This window comes from Camelus ferus, chromosome 16, assembly GCF_009834535.1.
Source record: "Camelus ferus isolate YT-003-E chromosome 16, BCGSAC_Cfer_1.0, whole genome shotgun sequence".
Lineage (NCBI taxonomy): Eukaryota > Metazoa > Chordata > Mammalia > Artiodactyla > Camelidae > Camelus > Camelus ferus.
In genome coordinates this window covers 3668497-3690945 of record NC_045711.1, presented here as the reverse complement: position 1 = coordinate 3690945, position 22449 = coordinate 3668497, and the positions used below count along the sequence as shown (strand labels likewise).

Genomic DNA, 22449 nt, shown 5'->3' with positions numbered 1-22449 from the left:
TTTAGACATTACACTTCAAAACCCCAGCCGTTACTAAAGCACCACCAAACCAAATACCATTCCAGAGCTTTGAAGCAGCCCTAATGGTATCTTCCATTTGCAAGTAACACTTCTGTAGTCAAAAGATCTTACTCAGGGTAGATGTTAATGTAAAACCACTCAGACTACACAGACACACACGCCTAGAGGCAGACTGGAAGGTGTTCAGAAGTCAATGTAACACCATTACAGAGAGTGTCAGCCTAGCAGCTGTCATAAACACTTCGTAATCACTCAGACACACGAACTGGATTCCCTTGAACTCGTTATTTCATTCCGTGCCGAATACATGTCCAATAGAAAAGGGAAAGAGAGAAAACCGCGCTACAGATAAGCCAATTTTGGCTTATAGCTTTTTCCACTTTTAAAATAATGACTTTGTCATGTTTTACTGGTATTGTAAACCTATCCTGATATAATCTGTTGATTGAAGATAGTTTTGCAACAGCTATCTAACCAAAGAGAAAATGATTATATCAAAAAAGCCTAAGGTTTTTCTTCTGTAAAAGAGATATCATACAAACTTGTAAGATTGATAAGATGATAAAAAATAACTGATAACACCAAAGGTAGCAGGAAATGGAGCAACTAGAACTCTGAGATGTCGTGGATGGAAGTGCGTAATGGTATAACCTCTTTGGAAAACTCCAGGTAATTTCTAATAAAGTTAAATACATGCCTAATCCAATTCTACTCCTAGGTTTGTAACCAGAAATAAAGTACATATATCTACAATTATGTTCACAGGAGCTTTATTCACTATGGCCAAAAGCCAGACACACAAATGCTCATCAAAAGGAGAACAGCTTAAAAAACAGAAAAACAAAGAAACTGTGATATAGTCAATCCTTGGAATAAAACAAAGTAATGGGAAAAAAATTAAAAATATAAAGTACTGCAAAATGCAACAACATGGATGAATCTAAAAAAGACACAGTAAGAAAGACAGACACAAAGCAGCACATCCTGTGTACCTCTATATGAAATTCAATGTGAGGCAAAGCTAAGCTACAGTCAGAATCATGACTGCCTTACTGGGGGGGAGGGGGGAGTAAATACTGACTTGGTAAGAAAAATGCTCCACATTTTGTTCTCAATGGCAGTTTCACTTATGTGTGCTTACACACACCTACATACTTATATTAACTTTTAAACACACAATCATCAAACCATAGGCTTGGGATCTAGACTATGGTATGTATGCTGTATCTTAATTTTTGAAAACTTATCTGTCATAAATAAACTGCAGCACCTCCAGACAATGGAGTATTAGCCAGCACTAAAAACAAGTGAGCTATCAACACAGGAAAAGACATGAGGGAAACTTAAATGCATATTACTAAGTGAAAGAAGCTAGAAGAGCAACTGTATGGAATCATATCATATGATTCCAACTCCCTGGCATTCTAGAAAGGTAAAACTACAGGAACAGTAAAAAGATCAGGGTTTGCCAGGGGAGGGAGTACAGAAGATTTTTAGAGCAGGGCATATGCAGAGGACAGAGGATATTTAGGGCAGTGAGAGCATTCTGAATGATGCTGTAATAGTGGGTGCATGTCATCATACATCTGTCAAAACCCATAGAATGTACAACACCAAAAGTGAACTCTCATGTAAGTCGAGGACTTTAAGTGATAAAGACGTGTCAGAGTAGGGTCACTGATTCTAACAATCTACCACTCTGATGTGGAATGTTGACAGTAGGGAGGCTGAGGGCTTGTGGAGGCAAGAGGTACATGGGACCTCTCTGTACCTTCCTCTCAATTTTGCTATGAACCTAAAACTGCTCTAAAATATATAGTCTTTTTTTTTTCAGGCACTTATCAAAGAAGCTGAGCTGGTTAAATATGAGATTCAATTTTTTTCATCTGTAAAATGGGAAAGCACTAACTAGTAAAATTGACAGGACAGTATGACAATAATAGGCAATATGCTAAAAATAATGTGTGGCATATTCTGATCATTAAAAAAAAACAGTCGTTACTATTTATATTAATATTATGAAACTCCACTCTGCAGCACAAGTGTCAAAACTCCCCCAGGCATCCCATCACTACTCAGCTCTCTATTCAGAACATCCACAGAAACACTCATCTCATGGGCCAGAGTTTCTCAGCACTACAGATGTTTTGGACTGAACAATTCTTTGCTGTGGGAGGTTGTCCTGTACATTGTAGGATGTTTAGCAGCATCTCTGGCTTTTACCCAGTAGATGCCAGTAGCAACTCCTAATGGTGACAATAAAAAATGTCTCCAAACATAGACAAACATTTCCTTGGGGGCAAAACGCCTCACATTTGAGAAGCACTAACATAGACTGCAATTATGTAGTAACATTTTGCATAAATAAAATACGATCTCCTCAAGGCAGGGCTCAGGCCTCAGTTACATTTCTATCTCTTATTATGTGGCACAAACCCTAAAGTTTCAGTGTGGCTGAATGGGAAAATGGTGATTCTGTTAATTAATAAAAATGGGATTTTAGAGGGGTGGAGTATATAGCTCAGTGGTAGAGTGTGTGCTTAGCATGCACAAAGTTCTGGGTTCAATCCCAGTATCTCTAATAACCAAAAAAAAAAAAAAAAAAAGAGAGAGAGAGAGAGAGAGATTTTAGGAAGAACAGATAGATTGTGAATAGAACGGAATAAGAGCAAACAGCAAAAGATTATGAAACTTAGCTTGGATCTTTCTGAAATTGAGTCTCTAACACACTTGGATGAAAATATCCAACAAAAGATTGAAATCCTGAAACACATTTATTAAACATACATACACATACATAAATACATATGTAAATACACACACATACATACAACGAACTGCCAATGTACCTGACAACACATGTTCAAAGACCATTAAGACATGATCATAGTTCTAGAGAGGTTTACAAAAAATTCTCCCAACTACTAATGTAAAATCAAGATTCCCAGAAAATATTAAAACTCAGACAAAATGAATCAAAAACTAGGAAATCAGAAATTCTTAAAAAAAAAAAATTCTTGGGAGAGGGTATAGCTCAGTGGTAGTGTGTGCTTAGCATGCACGAGGTCCTGGGTTCAATCCCCAGTGCCTCCTCTAAAAATAAATAAATAAATCTAATTACCTCCCTCCACCAAAAAAGTAAAAAATAAAAAATGTAAAAAAAAAAAAAAAAGTCCCCTGAAAACTAAAATTTCCTATTATCTCATTCTTCCCATCAGGAAAAAAGATGAAAAAACTGATTATTGACAACTTTATCAACTTAAATGAGTATTAAGGCAAAGAACAGGAAACAATAATGGATAGCACTTTAATAATTTTATTTCAATATCTTTAAAAAGATAATTTCAGTTCTTACAATTCTTACTAAGGTGTGTGTATGTATGAGTGTTTGTATATATATAAAATCCCTTATATGTATGTGTCTATATTATATATAGATGTATAGATATATAATAGAGAGAAAAAGAGAGGGAGAGAAAGAGAGAGAGGGAGAGAGGGAGAAAGAGAATCCTCAGTATTCTTAACTACACACAACAACTTTTCCCATCAAATTATATGTATTTAAACCAGCAGTTTCAACCAGTATTTTCTCTGGAGTTGTGGTTCTCAACCAGAGGGTGTTTGGCAATGTCTGGAGACATTTTTAATTGTCACAAGTAAGGGAGTTGCTCTGGGCACCTAGCAGATGGAGGCCATAGCTGTGGCTACATATCCTACAGTGGACTGGCCCTCATAACGAAGAACCTTCTGGTCCAAAATGCCAATAATGGCAAGAATGAGTCACAACCATACATAAGCCGACCAACTCTCTAAACCAGAAATGTACACCTAAAGAAAGAAGATAAAAAAGCCAATGTGAACGATGCACACTCTGTGTAGCTGCAAATAATCCCCAGGCCAGAGCTAAAGAATATTCATACACGGTCAATTAAAAAGAAAAGGGACTGTGCTTCAAGATTGATCATTGTATCTGCAGAGGAAAATCTGATTGGGTTCATAGCCTGTGAATCCATCCAGAGAAAGTTCAAAACAGACCAAATGAGCATAAATTAAGGTGTCACTAGATCAATTATATCTAAATAAAACTGGAAAAGACAAACAGGAAAATTTTTTTAAAAATCAATGTCAATGTCCTGGTTTTGATATTGTACTACAGTTTATGTAAGATGTCACTTCTAGGGGAAGCCAAGAGAAGTGTACCCAGGACTCTAAATAATATTCTGTAACCTCCCATGAGTCTGTAATTATTTCAAAATTAAAAGGTTTTAAAAATCAATTCAAAAATAGACCAAGAAAAAAAAAAACGCAGCGATGGCAAAAATTATATGGTGGGGAAAGAATGATTCTTTCAGGAAATGGTGCTGAATCACTTAGCATCTTTTTTTTTTAATTTTTTTCATTCAAAAAAACTTTGGCCCTACATCATACCATACATAAGAAATTTCAAAAGGATTATAAGCCTAAAGGTAATAACAACCTTCTAAAAGAAAACACAGGACACTATTTACAAGGCCTTAGAGTAAACAAGAATACAAAAGGCACTAACAATAAAATAAACCACTTAAAATGTGATCTGGGTTTCTTTCATCAAAGACAACATTAAGAAAGTAAAAATGTAAGAAAACCTATAAAGAAGACCATTAGGACAAATGATGAAATCAGAAAATGAACCGTGGATTACAAAATAGTATTGTATCAAATGTAAATGTTCTGGTTTTGATAATGGCACTATGGTTGTAAAAAATAATGTGCTTATTTGCAGGAAATATACACTGAATTATTTATGGAAAAAGAGGAGCATGACTTCTCCTACTTATAAATGGTTCAGAAAAGAATCTTTACAAATAAAAAAACTGAGAGAATGATAAAGTAAATGGGGCAAAATGTCCTTAATTGGTTAATCTGGATAATGGGTTAACAGGAGTTCCTTGCACTAGTTTGAAATTATTACAAAATAAAAGCATCTCTAAAACTCAACAATGAGATCCCAACACATACACACAAGACTGATTAAAATTAGTAAGACTGACAATACCAAGAGCTAATGAGAACACGGAGCCAATCAAACTTTCACACATTTACTGGTGACAGTACAGGTTAGGGGAAACCATTTTGGAAAACTGCTTCGCAGTATCTACTAAAGTTCAACATACACCTACACGATGACACAGCAAACGCACTCCTAGGGCTATACTCAAGGGAAATGGGTGCAGCATATATCCGCCAGGAAACATACAAAAATGTTCAGAACAGCTTTATTTATAATACTCAAAAACTGGAAACAACAAAAACGTCTGACATCAGTTGTATAATGGACTTTTTAAAAATGTGTTCTATTCATGACAAAATACAATACACCAAAAAGAGGAACAAATTACTGACACCCACAATAACGTGAAAGAATCTCATAGTCACATTGTTAAAAGAAGCCAGATACAAAACAGATTGGATTATCTATGATGATACATACATATCTATATATATGTATTTTTTTTTTTTAATGAAGTTAAAGAACGAAAAAACCTAGGTTCTGGTGATGGAAGTCAGAACAGTGGCCACTTGGAGTTACAAGGGCAACTGACAGCAAAGCAGCATGAGCGACTCTTCTGAGTTGCTGAAAATATGTTCTCTATCTTAATCTGGGTGGTGTCCAGGTCATACACGTACACAAAAATTCAGTCTGTATACTTGAATCTGTACACTTTACTGTATTTAATATATTCAACAAAATATATAACAAAAGAATTTATAACAAAAGAAAAGGCTGCCTTCCACAAACTTGTAAGTCATCCTAGGTCCAAAGAATATTTTCTGTTTTAGAGTAGAAAAACATCAAAAATATTTCAAACAATAAAGATCCCAAATAATAAATTTCAAACTCACTTATCAGATCAACAAAAGTCACAAAAAGCCACTATTAAAATATAGGAAATGTATAAACTTTAGACACAAGAATTCTCTAAGGTGACACCTTAAGAAACATACTCGAGAGGAAAGTATTTTCCCCTATTAACATGGGTTGATTCCAGAAGTTATTTCAACGTCATTCCTCATCTCTGATTTATTCACTCCGTGACACCCAATGCTCTTCCACTGCAGATGACTTAAGAGCCATCCGTTACTTCTCTTTCCAGTAATAAGAGACTGGACCAAACTAAATAAGGCCCTCTTCTCAACAAAGGCAATTTTTTGATTGGGTCCAACTTTCTTCTCTATTGGCCAGTTACCCAAATCACTGACTTTATACTCTTCCCAAATAAAACCCACAAGAATTGTTTCCTGGCTAGCAATCTTGACATGGCAAGGTCTGTTGGCACCCAACTTCTAATAAATAATAGACTAATTGGTATTTACCTCAAATATGTCCTTGTATGTTTTCGCTAAAGTTTTTAGTGTAAAAGTTACACTAAAAGCTTTAGGGCAAATGTTTCCTTTCAAGGGGAACAGCTGTACTTTTCTTAGCTCAATGTGCTAGCGACACCTAGTGTTACTTCACTGCAATATTCTCAACGTTCCAAGAAAACACTTCAAATCGTAAACCTAAAATATAGTTTCATACAATGCAACTCTCATCTTCGAGGTGCTGTAATGAATACATTTTCAAGATTTTTTTTTGAGATACTGAACATTTCAAAAGAGGATGAGAAATATATGTAGCCATTTAAACAGATACCAAAAAAGCACTGGAAAATAAATATCAAGACTTTTTACAAAGGTACTATCTTGGGTTTCCTGCCCATTGAAAAATTCTTGATGAGAACATTTTATTATTTAAACTATGCAACACAGTTTTGCCTCATAAAATTTTTAACATAATGTAAGTCTAAGTCTTAATAGTCAAATTCTATGCCTTCGTAAACTGTGCCATCTTACACACCAGGCAGCACCAGCACCAACTCAAGACCTTTGAAACATCTTTGACTCTTTCTTCTCTTCTTAATCAGTTACCAACACAAGCTTAGGCCCGGCTCTCAACACCTCATGTGAAACTGTCTCATAACGGGCTCATACCCCTTTCTTTTCTTTTCTCCATATTCTCTGCTCATTCCACAGTCGTTGCAAGACCAGTCTTTATTAAATACGGGTTTTGGATTGTATCTCTGTTACACGAAGATCCTTTTTCTTGGCTGAAATGTTAATAAATCCAAATCTTCATCCTGGAATTCAAATCTCCTCCCTGAAACTTCTATATCTCATTCCATATCCAGGGGAACATACAAACACTAAAATGAATGTTAATAATCATAGATATTAATTGTGTTAAATGAAATAATACAGGACTGCGTAATGTCTAAAACACATTCATTGCCATGAACAACTCCTCCTCCAACTGGAGAAGGCCCTGTTGATAGTGCTTGTCAAACCATCTTATGAAGGTCCAGCCACTTAATTTATTTTTTTTTTAATTTTCATTCTGGCACAGATACTTCTGTAAATGACAAACACATGTTTGGATAATGTACAGCTGGCATCTAACAGTAACAAACATTTCACTGACAACCAACAGTTTGTGAACAGCACCAATCTATGCTCCACAGACTCACTCTTTCCACCCAAATCTGCTCCTTAGCATACCTTTCCAATTTTTATAAGAGGAATCGATGTCCACCTCTGTTCAAAGTCCTCCAACAGGTTCTACAACTCACTTTTTCTTTAAAGGGCAAAAAAAAAACAAAATTGTATAGATAATCCCTAAAAGATATGCAAATGGCCAACAAATACATGAAAAAATGTTTCATGTTATTAGTCATCAGGGACATGCTAATAAAAACCACGAGGTATCACCCATCAGAATGGCTAAAATTAAAAAGATGGGGGTGGGAGTAATAGCTCAGTGGTAGAGCACATGCTTAGCATGCATGAGGTCCTGGGTTCAATCCCCAGTACCTCCACTACTTAAAAAAAAAAAAAGGAATAACATCAAATGTTGGCAAGGATGTAGAACAACTCATACGTGGTTAGGGGAAATGTAAAATGGTACAACTACTTTGGGAAAAAGGAAGTTTGTTATAAAATTAAACACATTCCTACCCTATGAAGCAGCAAATCCACTTTCAGATATTTACCTAAGAGAAATAAATACACACGTTTCCAAAAAGACTTACAGAAGAACCTTCCCAGCAGCTTTATTCGTAAGAGGCAAGAGCTATAAACAGCCAGCCAGCCATCATTAATAGAAGGGATAAACTATGGTAAATTCATACACTGGAATACTGTTCAACAATAAAGGAACAATCAACATGAGTGAATCTCACCAACATTATGTGGAGTGAAAGGAGACTTACACAAAGAGCGCATCCTACGCAATAGTATACAAAGTTCTAAAACAGGCAAAACCGCAGTGGAAAAAAATGAAAACAGTGATTTTTTTTCATGGATGGGGTGGAGGAAAAATTAACCAGGAATAGGCATGAGGGAAATTTCTTGAGTGATAATCATGTTCTCTATCTTGACAGAGATTTGGGTTACCACCCATTTGTCAAAGCTCAGGAAATTTACATAGTGAGATTTCTGTATTATGTGTAAATTTTAAATTAAAGCCAAGTCATATATTGAACTGTAGTTAATGATATGCATGCAAAAGTAGTCAGGGGAAAGTACGCTAATGTTTGCAATTTACTATGAAATGCATCAAGTAACACTTACAGGTGGAAATGAAATAAAGCAAGTACAGTAAAATTTTCACGGTACAATCTAGGTGGTGGGTATATGTGTTTTCCCTGTAAAATTGTTTCAACTCTGCTCTATATTCAAGATTTTGAAGTCCTTACAATGGCACAAAGCTCATTTTGTAAGCTTTACCTTACAAAGCTCTAGCCCACCACCACCCCTCAGCCACCATCTAGCATTCTTCACCTGCCCATCCAGCTCCACCAATTGCCTCCTTGCTGTTCTTAAATATAGGAAGCATAATCCTATCACTGAGTACTGGCTCTGAATGCTCCTCCCTCAAATAACAAGAAGGATAACTCCTCCACACTTCTGCTCAAAGGGCCTTTGAGAGAGGCTCTCCCAAACCACCCTATATAATATAGCAGCCCACAACATCACCCATCTCGCCATAACACTTACCATCTAGCATGGTACATGTTTATGATCATCTTGCCCACCCTCCAAACCACCTACCCAGAATGGATATTCCACAAGAATAATGGTTTTGCTTTGCTCATTGTCATTTTCCCAGCACCTTGAACAGGGTCTGGCATATAAAAGGCAATCAAATCTTTGCTGAAGGAATGAATTAATAAATGAACAGGGCAAGTAGAACGGCATGTCTTTACAAGAATGCAATTTGGCAAATATATCAAAAGTCTTAGTATATCTACTTTTATTGATCTATCCAAATTACACAATCATAAAGATATTTATCTGTATATTCTTTAAGAAGGAAAAAGCTTAAGAAATCTAAATCAATGTCCAACTGTAGAGAAAACACTTCTACCTCAGAGCCTGACTTTACTGATTGCTGTTCCAACCTTACCATGGCTAACTTCCATGCCACTTCCTTATTACAATCTCTTATTTTTTCTTCACATTACAATTTAAGTTGTCTATTAATTTATTTTTATTCAAATCCATCTCTCCCACTATCCACATTAGAGCAAAGACCATGTCTATTTTGCTCAAAATACATATTTTATCCCAGACTTTCATTGAATAAATGACACTTCTTAAGTTCTCACAGTCCATGGCACCAAGTCAATCTATGTGTAAGACAGGCAGGCAAAAAAAAAAATCAAGAATGTAAGCAAGATATTTTTAAATAACTGAAATAAATACTAAGATAACAACAACTAAAAGAATGGAGGGAGTTCAGAAAGGAGGGCAGAATTGCTGTTTTTCTCACATAAAACTATTTGATTTTTAGTCCATGTACATGTATAAATTTGATTTTTTTTTAAATTAAGGATTTTAATCAAAGAGCCTATATTTACATTACCAAAAAGAGGCAGTGACATGGTTAGGCACGGGTGGGAACGGGGTCTATTTATCCAGAACGTCAACATAACAAATAATCATTCTTCCTTATGTTACATCAGATGTGTTGAAAGAAGGGGCCTGACAGCTTGGGAAAGCTAGGAGAGGGCGAGTTTCCCTGTGGCCTTCTCAGACACAAAGTGGCAGAGACTGCTCAGTAGAGAAACTATTTCTGCACAGTTCTGCTTCTGGGCTAACTCCACTTAACTATATTCTTAGACATCATTTAAGCCTCGTTCATATTTGTGCACTTAGTAGACAATTTTTTAAATCTTAAAGCAGGACATTTATTTTCATAATCTGAGGCTCACTGGTGGAACAGTTATGTAAAATCAACAAAAAGGAACCCTGTACACAAAACCTGAAGCAAAAACTGAGCTATGCTTTGGACAGGGACTGACTTTCTGCCCACCCGCACTTACTCAAAAGCAAATACGATTTATGGTCTGGAAAGATCCCTAAGAGCCAAAATTCCTTCTAGGTTGACCAGCGTAAGAGCCCCACTGTCGAGCACATGGTAACACTTAAATGATTACTGAATAACTGACTAGTGATAAACAAGTTTCAGAAGGGTTTAGTTAGAGTAATGGGTAACAGTCACTGTAGTCTATAAAAGATGAATATATGAAGGCACATCATAACCTTTTACAATGAAAACTGAAATTAAACTGCCATACTACTTGCAGGGCCTATCTTCAGCTATCACAGAGGGGAAGTAATGAAATAGAGAGAGCTTAGATTTGGGCTTTGAAATTGAAGTCAGACAGAACTGGGTTCGAATTCCAATTCCACCTCCTATAAGTGGTGTGACCTTACCACCTGTAAAGCAGGATAACTTCTCCCTCACAATATACAGATGAGACAGTGTGTGTATAAAGCTCTCTGAACACAGTGAGAGCTCAATCAATGCAAAAGAAAGAGCTTATTTTTCCAAACTGCCTCCTAATTCTTAAAACAGTCCTCATGGGGCTGTACTACATAGTAAACAACTGTTAGTCAAGGAAAATTCCATGGAGATTATTTAAGTCTCTCAAAATATAATCTGGGCATAAGAATTACTTTAAAGAAGTAATTTAAATTACTCAGAAGACCTTTAATCTACTCAGAGGTAGACACTAGTTAACTTTAAAACTATTAGAAGTGATACCTCTAATTATAACCAAAACAAGAGGGTAGCCTGAGTACCATCAAAGGAATGTGCTCCATCCAGTCTACACCCCAAGCCCACCTAGGGCCAGCCTTCTTGTTAAAGCTATAGCTTCCTCTTTGCCCTTAAGTCTGCCAACAAACAGCGTAATGGATCAAAATGTACTATTAATACGAAAAAGTTTCCTTTACAAAATCTTCTCCTCTGAACAAAACCTAGAAGTATTTCTTTTGGTAGGAGGGGAAAAGAAAAGCCAAATTTTAAGTCCCCTGTCCATGCCTTTGGCGTGATACTTAAATTACAAACAACATTGCAGGGCTTTGGAAAAACATGTCAATTACACATCTCCAAAGTCAAAAAGAACAAGGACACTCATTCCATGACATACTAGCAAGATTCATCTATTGCTGCAAAAAAAAAAAAAAAAAAAAAAGCTAATTTTTAAAAACAAGAAATATAAAACCCCAAATCCTAAATACCTAGTAATAGGACACATAATTATTATATTAGATGGAATACCAAAGTTCATCATAAGTGACTTATCAAAGGAGAAACAATATTTTTTACTTAAAACATTAAAGAATTACGCAGTTCAATGTGCTCGTTACTTAATAATTCTTAAGCCAAATTTTGTACTCAAGAACATCCTGAATTCCATTAAATTTGAGGTAATATATGTTTGTTTGCATATAAATCCTGTAAGAAGTAACCACATAATAAAATACCTAGGAACAAACCTATCAAAGGAGGCAAAAGACCTGTATTTGAAAAACTATAAGACACTGGTGAAAGAAATGGAAGACAACACAAACAGATGGGAAGATATACCATGTTCATGGATTGGAAGACTTAATATTGTTCAAATGACCATATTACCCAATGTAATCTACAGATTCAATGCCAAGGGCATTTTTCACAGAAATAGAACCAATAATTTTAAAATCTGTATGGAAACACAAAAGACCCCAAATAGCCAAAACAATCTTGAGAAAGAAGAACAGAGCTGGAGGAATCATGCTTCCTAACTTCAGACTATACTACAAAGGTACAGTAATCAAAACAGTATGATACTGGCACAAAAACAGACACATAGATCAATGGAACAGGACAGAAAGCCCAGAAATAAAGCCACTCACTTATGGTCAATCAATCGCAGGAGGCAAGAATATGTAATGGAGAAAAGACAGTCTCTTCAATAAGTGGTACTGGAAAGACTGGACAGCTACATATAAAAGAATAAAATTAGAACATTTACTCACACCATACAGAAAAATAAGTTCAAAATGGATTAAAGTCCTAAATGTAAGACAAGAAACTATAAAGCCCCTAGAAGAAAACATCAGGAGAGCACTCTCTGACATAAATCACAGCAATTTTTTTTGACTCTATCTCCATAAGCAAAGTAAATAAAAGCAAAAATAAACAAATAGGGCCTAATTAGATTTAAAAGCTTTTCACAAAATAGCACCCAAAGTAATAAAATACCTAGGAATAAATCTAACCAAGGAAGTGAAAGAATTATACACAGAAAACTATAAACCATTGATGAAGGAAATTAAAGAAGACTTTAAAAAATGGGAAGATATCCCATGCTCTTGGATTGGAAGAATCAATATTGTTAAAATGGTCACACTGCCCAAGGCAATCTACAGATTTAATGCAATCCCTTTCCAATTACCCAGGACATATTTCACAGAACTAGAACAAATCATAATAAAATTTATATGGAACCAAAGACCTAGAATGGCCAAAGCATTATTGAAGAAAAAGAAAGAGGCTGGAGGAATAACTCTCCCAGACTTCAGACAATACTATAGAGCTACAGTCATCAAGACAGCATGGTATTGGTACAAAAACAGACATATAGACCAATGGAACAGACACATAGACCAATGGAACAGAATAGAGAGCCCAGAAATGAACCCACAAATTTTTGGTCAACTAATCTTCAACAAAGGAGGCAAGAATATACAATGGGATAAATGGAATAAAGACAGTCTCTTCAGCAAATGGTGTTGGGAAAACTGGACAGCAGTATGTAAAGCAATGAAGCTAGTACACTCCCTTATACCATACACAAAGATAAACTCAAAATAGATCAAAGACTTAAACATAAGACAAGCTACAATAAACCTCCTAGAAGAAAATATAGGCAAAACATTATCTGACATACATCTCAAAAATATTCTCCTAGAACAGTCTACTCAAGCAATAGAAATAAAAGCAAGAATAAACAAATGGGACCTAATGAAACTTACAAGCTTCTGCACAGCAAAGGAAACCATAAGTAAAACAAAAAGACAACCTATGTAATGGGAGAACATTTTTGCAAATGAAACCGAATATATAAGCAGCTGATACGACTTAATAAGAAAAAAACAAACAACCCAATCCAAAAATGGGCAGAAGACCTAAACAGGCAATTCTCCAAGGAAGACATACAAATGATCAATAGTCACATGAAAAAATGCTCAATATCACTAATTATCAGAGAAATGCAAATCAAAACTACAATGAGGTATCACCTCACACCAGTCAAAATGGCCATCATTCAAAAATCCACAAATGACAAATGCTGGAGAGGCTGTGAAGAAAAGGGAACCCTCCTACACTGCTGGTGGGAATGTAGTTTGGTGCAGCCACTGTGGAAAACAGTATGGAGATTCATCAAAAGACTAGGAATAGACTTACCATATGACCCAGGAATCCCACTCTTGGGCATACATCTAGAAGGAACCCTACTTCAAAATGACACCTGCACCCCAGTGTTCATAGCAGCACTATTTACAATAGCCAAGATATGGAAACAGCCTAAATGTCCATCAACAGATGACTGGATAAAGAAGATGTGGTATATTTATACAATGGAATACTTTTCAGCCATAAAAACCGACAACATAACGCCATTTGCAGCAACATGGATGCTCCTGGAGAATGTCATTCTAAGTGAAGTAAGCCAGAAAGAGAAAGAAAAACACCATATGAGATCGCTCATATGTGGAATCTAAAAAAAACCAAACAAAGCATAAATACAAAACAGAAATAGACTCATAGACATAGAATACAAACTTGTGGTTGCCAAGGGGGCTGGGGGTGGAAAGGGATAGACTGGAATTTCATAATTGTAGAATAGATAAACAAGATTATACTGTATAGCACAGGGAAATATATACAAGATCTTATGGTAGCTCACAGAGAAAAAAATGTAACAATGAATATATATATATGTTCATGTATAACTGAAAAATTGTGCTCTACACTGGAATTTGATGCAACATTGTAAAATGATTATAAATCAAAAAAAGTTAAAAAAATTTAAAAATTAAAAAAAATAAAAGCTTTTCACAGCAAAGGGGAAACCATGACAAAATGAAAAGACCATCTACTGTATGGGAGAAAATATTTGCAAATGATATGAGCAATAAAGGATTAATATCCAACATATAAACAGCTCATACAACTCAACATCAAAAAACAAACAAACAAACAAAAAAAAAAACAACCCAATTAAAAAGTGGGCATAAGAACTGAATAGACATTTTTCCAAAGAGGAGATGCAGATGGCCATCAGGCACATGAAATGATGCTCAACGTCATTTGCTAATCATCAGGGAAATGCGAATCAAAATCACAATGAGGTATCACCTCTCACCTCAGAATGGTTATCATCAAAAAGACCACAAATAACAAGTGTTGGTGAGGATGCAGAAAAAAGGTAACCCTTGTACAAAGGTATACAACAGTTGTTGGGAATGCAAATTGGTGCAGCCACTGTAGAAAACAGTATGGTAGTTTCTCAAAAAAACTAAAAATAGAACTATAATGACTCAGCAATTTCACTTCTGGGTATATATCCTCAAAAAACAAAAACAATAATGTTAAGAGATACATTCAATCCCAATGTTCATAGCAGCATTATTTACAATATAAAGAAACGGAAGCAACCTAAGTGTCCATCAACAGATGAATGGATAAAGAAGATGTGGTACATATAGATAGACAGATATACAGTAAAATATTACTCAGCCATTAAAAAGAATGAAGTTTTGCCTCTTGTAACAATATGTATGGACTTAGGGGATATCATGCTAAGTGAAATAAGTCATGCAGAGAAAGACAAATACTGTGTGATATCACTTATACTGTAGCATCTAAAAAATAAAACTAGTGAAGATAACAAAAAGGAAACAGACTCACAGATATGGAGAACAAACTAGTGATTACCAGCAGGGAGAGGGTGGGGGGTAGGGGCAAGACAAGGGTATGGGGCTAAGAGGTACAAACTATTATGTATAAAATAAATAAGCTACAAGGATACACTGTACAACACTGCATTTAAAAAGGTACAAATTAAAATTCTATTGGCCCCAAGCTTCCAACTGCAAAATAGCCACACGGTAGAACTTCTGCCAGCCACTACCACCTCCAACCTTCAGGCCATGCCAGACACTGGAACATAAGTACAAACCAAAGTATGCAGTCCCTACCATGCTTCATTGAGCTGTGACCCTACCAGGCCTCTTCCTCTTTTAGCACATTTTATGTCTAGTCATCCCAAAGAATACGTAGTATTTAAGAAGCAAACAGGGACCAATATGAGACAATTTAAAACATTTTTCAAAATTTGGATTTATCCTACATAGATATACAGATATAAAATAATCTTTGTTCAAGTTCATGTATTACATCATTATTTCTAATATTTAAAAAAAAAAAGACAGGAGAGACTTTCAAGTATTTCCAAAAAAAGGAAACAAGTTATGTAAATTAAGGAAAATCCAAATAATGGAATTGTTCGCAGCTATAAAATTCTATAGAGAAGCTCTCTGAAAACCGACATTATAAGTAAAAAACAGCAAAGTACAGACTGAGTTGTACAATATGCTCCCTTCTGTTAGGGAAGGGCAGGGTGGGAGAAATATATGCATATGCATTTTTATTTGCATAAAATATAGCTATAAGGATACATAAGAAACTAGAAATCCTGGCTGTTTAAGACAAAGGAAACGGTGCACAAGAGTGGTAGAGTTTTTTACCTGTTTATACCTACTGACTTTTGTACCATGTGAAAGTTTTAACTGATTCAAAACAATGATTCTTTTTTTAAATGATCATTACTTTTTTTGTAAAAGCCTCTTGCAAGCCTGTTTACTCTTCTTCTGTAAAATGCAGAAAAATACAATAATAATATCTACTTAATAGGGGTACTATAATGAGAAATGAGATCTTGTATGTAAAATGATTGCCACAATTCCTGGTCCACTTTATAAAACATTTAAAGCTTCTCTGACTTCCCACTTGCTCGTTACTCCTTGGGCCTTGTAAAGTGATGCGCATATACCAGTCTCTTAGCAACTGCTTGTGAAATAAGTAGATGAGATCTTAAAGTATCGCCAGCTAGCATGCTGAGAAGTATTTTATTTTAGGGATTTAACTATCTTCATACTTACAGGGATGCTCCAGACCTGCATTCCATCACTGTAGCCAATCATAATCAGCAAGGGCGGCTCATTCCCTGTGCTGTGTATTTCATGAAATTCCAGATTTCTTGATGTATCTGCATTAGAATTAACAATGGAACAGGTTAAAGACACAATGTCCATCAAGAAAACATTAATGTTACTAAAGAAACAACATTCATGTTACAAGAAAACTTAATTAATGTTACTGATGTAACAATTGTTTTTCAATTAAAAATACAGAAGTATTGGAAGACATTTAAAAGAAAGTGAACGGGAAGCTGAAATTACAAAACTAGTAGTTTTGGGGATTTTTTTTAAAACAGTACCTACAATTATCAGCACAAGCAAGGTTTTAAAAATCAAACTCTCGCTAGAGAACTAGGGAATATTAGCATCAGGAACAAAACCATCTGTAAATGATAAATGAAAATGAAGTATTTTACCAAAATTCATTAAATATAAATGTGAAGTATAATCATCTAGAATTTCTATCATGTGTAAATTTAGCAATGGGAGAAAACTTATGTTCCTTCACAAACAGGAATTGAATCCTGATACATCTGAACACACTGGGCATACGACCCACTACAAAAGAATTATATGTATGTTTCTAATTCACATCAGTGAATAATAATGCACCTGTTACATAATCAGTATTGTATCAGTATTATTACCGAACAAAACTGTCACACTTCAAAAATCGCTAATCAGCCCTTCTACGCTCAGATCACAACCTTACCTTCCAGCAAGTTTGCTCACTATCTGCATTATGATTCATTCTCTGACTTCATCAGGACCTCCAATAACCAGGCCTTCTCCCAGTTCTTCAGGTCCCTCTTACATTTACTCTCCTCCCAGCTCACGGTCTTCACTCAATCAGCTCAGTAACTTCTGTCAATAATCTACGTTCACTCATTCTTTTCTGGTGGGATCTTTGCACGATGTCCAACTAGCAAAACTTCAATCTAGGTGAACCCAACTACCCACTATCCTAGTACATTCCACAGCAACCAAGTCCTACGACAGAAAAAGCACACAGTGAGACACAACTGGTACCACTATAACTTAATATCCACAGACCTCAACTGGACCCTCAGAACTGCACAACACATTTACTCTGTTTTTGGAACTTACTCTACAATTTCTTCAAAGACTTTCTTAAACTTTCTCCAAGCTCTGACTCTATCCGATCTCTCTCTACTCAGCAGGTTATGTGTCTCATACTCACAGGGAAACTAGAAACTTCCTGTTGCCAACGACCTGTGTGCATCTGTACCACCCTCTTCTCATTCCACTGTATTACAAACAGTTGTCTTTTCCTTCTGTCTAATGTAAATCCCTCCATTCTGCTCTGGATCTCATCTGCCCCACCCCCACCCCCACCCCAAACCCTCTCAGGAGTCTTTTTCTAATCATTTCTTTCCACTTTCAATTCCTTCCATGCTACTGGATATTTCCAGTGAGCATTTAAATATGATGAAGTGTCTCTTATCTTTCAAAATTTTTTCAAATAAGTCAGTACCAAGTGACAAATGCCAAAGGTAAAATTAATAAAACACTAGAGAACAATGTAGAAATGTTTATGATCACGGTACAGGGGAAAACTTCATAACAGGACACACACAAAAAAAAACACTTAGCATAAAAGATTGGCAAATTCTATTATATTATTTATTACACTAAAATGAAGAACTTCGGTTAATCATGAGCCACCCTTACCAGAAGGGTGAAAAGCCAAGCCACAAAATGGGAGACAATCATAGCCCCGCAAGAATTCATCTAGCACACGTAGCAATCAAAAATCAATATGAAAAAGGTTACGTCATTAGAAAAACAAGGCAAGAGACATGAAATCACTCCAGAAAGAGGATATTCAAATAAAGCAATTATCAGTGAACATGAAAAGTGACTCAACCTCATTGTAATCAAGGAAGTGCTAATTAAAACCACAATAACAAAACCACATGTTGACAGGATGTGGAGCGAAGAGGCTGCTGATTTACTGTTGGTACATGTAAATCGGTATAACCACTGTGGAGAAGTCTGAACAATAGATACTCAACATTAAGATACAGATCCCTTTGACCAAGTAGTTCCACACTAGGTATATACTCATTAGAGGCGTAAATATATATCAAGAGACACACACAAGAAAATTCATAGCAGCATTATTTGATCCAAAAGCTGGAATCAATTCAAATGTCCATCACCAGGAGCGGACAAGCACAGTGGTATATGATGGAAGTGGTATATGATGGAAGATTACTCAACACAGAAATAAAATGAACTACCACCAAACACCATAATATGGATGAACCTCACAGATATAAAGAGAAAAAAAACACAAATAAAAAAGCCTACACACTGAATTTTTCTATTTACATGAAATTCCAAACCACTAGGCAATTAGACAGCAATGTTCTATTTCTTACCCTAGAGATGGTTACATGAGTGTTGGATTCGTAAAATTTCATTCACTGATCCATACATTTGTGTTACTTACCTTGATGTATTTACACAACAGTTTTTTTAAATCATAAATCAAAGCAATAATATCCTTCTCCCTTTGACTTCGGCATTTCCTCTCCTAGAAGCTAAAGTCATTGACTGACTTGTTTATAACTGTCATCTATTTTTTTCTCTCTCATTCACCCCAGATCAATTTCAGAATGGTTTCTGCCCCTAACACTCCTCCCAAGTGACTTTTGCTATGGTCACCAGTAACATCCAAGTTGTTGAATCTAATACACGTTTTCCAAGCACATCTTATTAAGATTATTCAATAGCTATAGCCAATGCTCATGACGTTCTCCTTAAAATATTTCCTCTTGATTTCCAGACAAAACTGTCTCCTAGTTTTCCTCCTCGCTCTCTAGTTTTTCCCTGACCATTTCCTCTGCTGGCTCATCCTTTTCTAACTACTCTTTAAATATCAGAGTTACTTAAAGCTTATTCCTAAACTTCCTTTTCTTCTCACAGCATACCCTCCCCAAGTGATCTCATTCCGACCACCGCTTCAGTTAGTATCTGCTAGTGACTTCCCCTTACATGGGTTTTTGGATGTCTCAATAGAAGATCAGATTTCACTCAAAGATCAAGATCATCTCCCCAGGCCTGAACTTCCAGGGCTCCCTATTTTGGTGAACAGCATGATTCTCTCACCAGAGAGCAAAATCAGGAACCGCCTTCTTCCTTCCCTCTAGCAATAAATCTGTGACCAATCTTCTTACATCACCACCACTCTTTTCTACAGCGTCTACTCCAAAGGCATAAATGGCTTCCTGCCCTCACCACTGCCCACCAAACTCCATACTACAGTCAGCGTGCTCTTTGTAAAATACAAGTAGTGACAGACCTCCTCACCGCCATCGTCTACATTAGTGAGTTCCTGTTGCTCAAATATAAAGATCAGAATCTGAACACAGCTTATAATCAGTATTTTTAATGCTGATTTTCCTGTGACAGGAATTCATCACTAGCATAAAACAGCAAATGATTCTATACCCAGCAAAATTCAGAAGCATATATTTATTTTTCTCAGGCATATTTAATTCTCTTTACAGCTTACATTTAAATGCTCTTTTACAATCTCCCATGTGCTTTGGATGTCCATCACCTAATCTGACACAGAGCAACTCTGTGTCGTATGCAGAGAGGAGCCAGTTCCATCTTTTTACTGACAAGTTGGGTATAATTTACTCCAAGCTGAAGAGAGATCTCAGGACTCTTGATACTCAATCCAGTCATCTTCCTCCTACAGCTACCACCTTGATCACATGCTGTCACTTCTAGGACGGCTCAAATGCCACATATAAAACTCTGAGGTCATTACATGGAGAAAATCTCTTATTTTAGATTCTGCTTAGTCACTTGTACTGTTTTTCTTTCTCTGGATGGTGGTACAGCAGTCTTGATTACTTTTGAATACAATTTTGTAAACGTTTTAGCTTATTCTTCAGAGTGTAGCTTTAAGTAATCCTTATTCTTTGACTTTACACCTTCTGTCACACCACCACTGGCAATTCTATCCATAAACTGCCCTTTGTCTTCCTTAATGGTTTCTTTTTTCTTATTTCACCCCTAAATGGGGACTTTACAGTTTCTCCTATAGACACATCCAGCGTTCCTCTGTGGTCTTAGGTAACTGCAATGTTCTCCTTTGATTCACCCTTCAAACATTTGTCCATCTTAACCTATCTGTGAACCTCCCACAATACTGCACACAGTACACTCTCCTTCCTTAGAAGAAATGTCTGCATTTGGGAGGGGGAGAAGAGAATACTGGTTTTTCTGCTTACCTCAAAAATCCAAGTATAAAGTGAAATTAAGTCTTTTCTCCCAAACCAGCTTCTTCTGTATTCCCCATGCATACTGACAGCAGCAACACACTGCCAATACCCAGTCTAAAAACTGGAAAGTCATTTTTAGGAGATGCTAATAGGTAAACGAAGATTAAGGCAAAAAGGGACATTGCAGTCAGACAGCCCCTTGTGCAAAGATCGTAAGACATGAAAAGTTTTGTGCCTTTAATGACCTGAAAGACAAGTGGGGTTGAAGCACAGCTTTTGAGGGGACAGAGGTACATGGAAAAGGATTAAGCATTTGAGGGACATCTAAGTGAAGGTGTCTAGAAGGCAGCTAAAATGGGGACTCAGGCACAGCAGAGCAACAGGGGTCCACAGTAGCTATTATCTCTGCACACCTCACACACATCCTACTCTACGCTTTCCCCTTTTCTGGTAACTGATCTGACCCCCCCATCAAGCACAGGGACAGGCACATGCCCAGCTGAGCCAGTTCCAGAACTACAGCCTGGGCCACTGCAGCTCTTCCAATAACTGGACAGTAATCCAGACTGAGCGCTCTGGATCATTCAATGAACATTTTCTCCTCTTTGATCATGATGGTATGAACAGAGAGCCATGAGCAATCACTACTCCAACCTCAATAGAGCCAAAGAAGAGAAGCAAGCACTCAGAGAGAAGTAGTGACGAGAAGGGAAAGGCTAGAGGTATCAAGCCCTCCATCTTTCCCAGATCTGAGTAGGTTTAAAAAAGAAAAAACTCTCCTATGGAAAACCATATGGTGGCTCCCCAAAAAATTAAAAACACAATTACCATATGAGCCAACAATTCCACTTATGGGTACTACCCAAAAAGAACCGAAAGCAGGGACTCAAAGAGGTATCTGTACATACATGTTAAGAACAGCATCATTCGTAGAGCCAAAAGGTGGAAGCAACACAAATGACCACTGATGAAGAGATAAACAAAACGTGGCCGGTACATACAAGGGAATATTATACAGCCTTAAAAAGGAAGGAAATTCTGACACATGCTACAACATGAACAGAACTTGAGGACATTATGCTAAGTGAGATAAGACAGTCATATAAAGACAAATACTGTATGATACCACGTATGAGGTACCTTAAGTACCTCAAAGTCATGGAGACATAAAAGTAGAGTGGTGGCTGCCAGACGCTGGTGGGAAGGAGAGGACACACAGTTGTTGCTTAATGGGGACAAAGTTTCAGTTTCATAAGAGTTCTGGAGACTGGCTGCATGACAATGTGAATGTACTTATTAGCACTGCCCAACTGTACACTTAAAAATGGTTAAGATGGCAAATTTTATGCTAAGTGCATTTTACCACAATTAAAACTTTAAGATTCCCTTAAGCCAATCACGTGCAACTGAAAAAAGAAAATCCTGTTCAATACAAAAAAATTGATACCTAAGTATGTAGTACTAGACGTTGACATTAGAACTGACCAAGTCAGGATGGGCTAGAGGTTGCTAAGAATTTCCAAAGAGTGCTGACAGCAAACCAGCTGGTTAA

The 22449-nt window shown here is 36.4% G+C and overlaps 1 protein-coding gene across 24 annotated transcripts in view; it reads right to left on the bottom strand.

Annotated features, from left to right (window-relative positions):
- The window catches only part of BCAS3 (BCAS3 microtubule associated cell migration factor), a 483031-nt gene that overhangs the window by 447605 nt on the left and 12977 nt on the right, over positions 1 to 22449 (bottom strand). For all 24 annotated transcript variants that reach the window (XM_014552809.2, XM_032498340.1, XM_032498338.1 and 21 more), the window contains one exon: positions 16597 to 16703. In XM_014552809.2, coding sequence (XP_014408295.2) covers positions 16597 to 16622 — 26 coding nt within the window. In that variant the 5' untranslated portion in view covers positions 16623 to 16703. The remainder of the gene's footprint in view (positions 1 to 16596; positions 16704 to 22449) is intronic.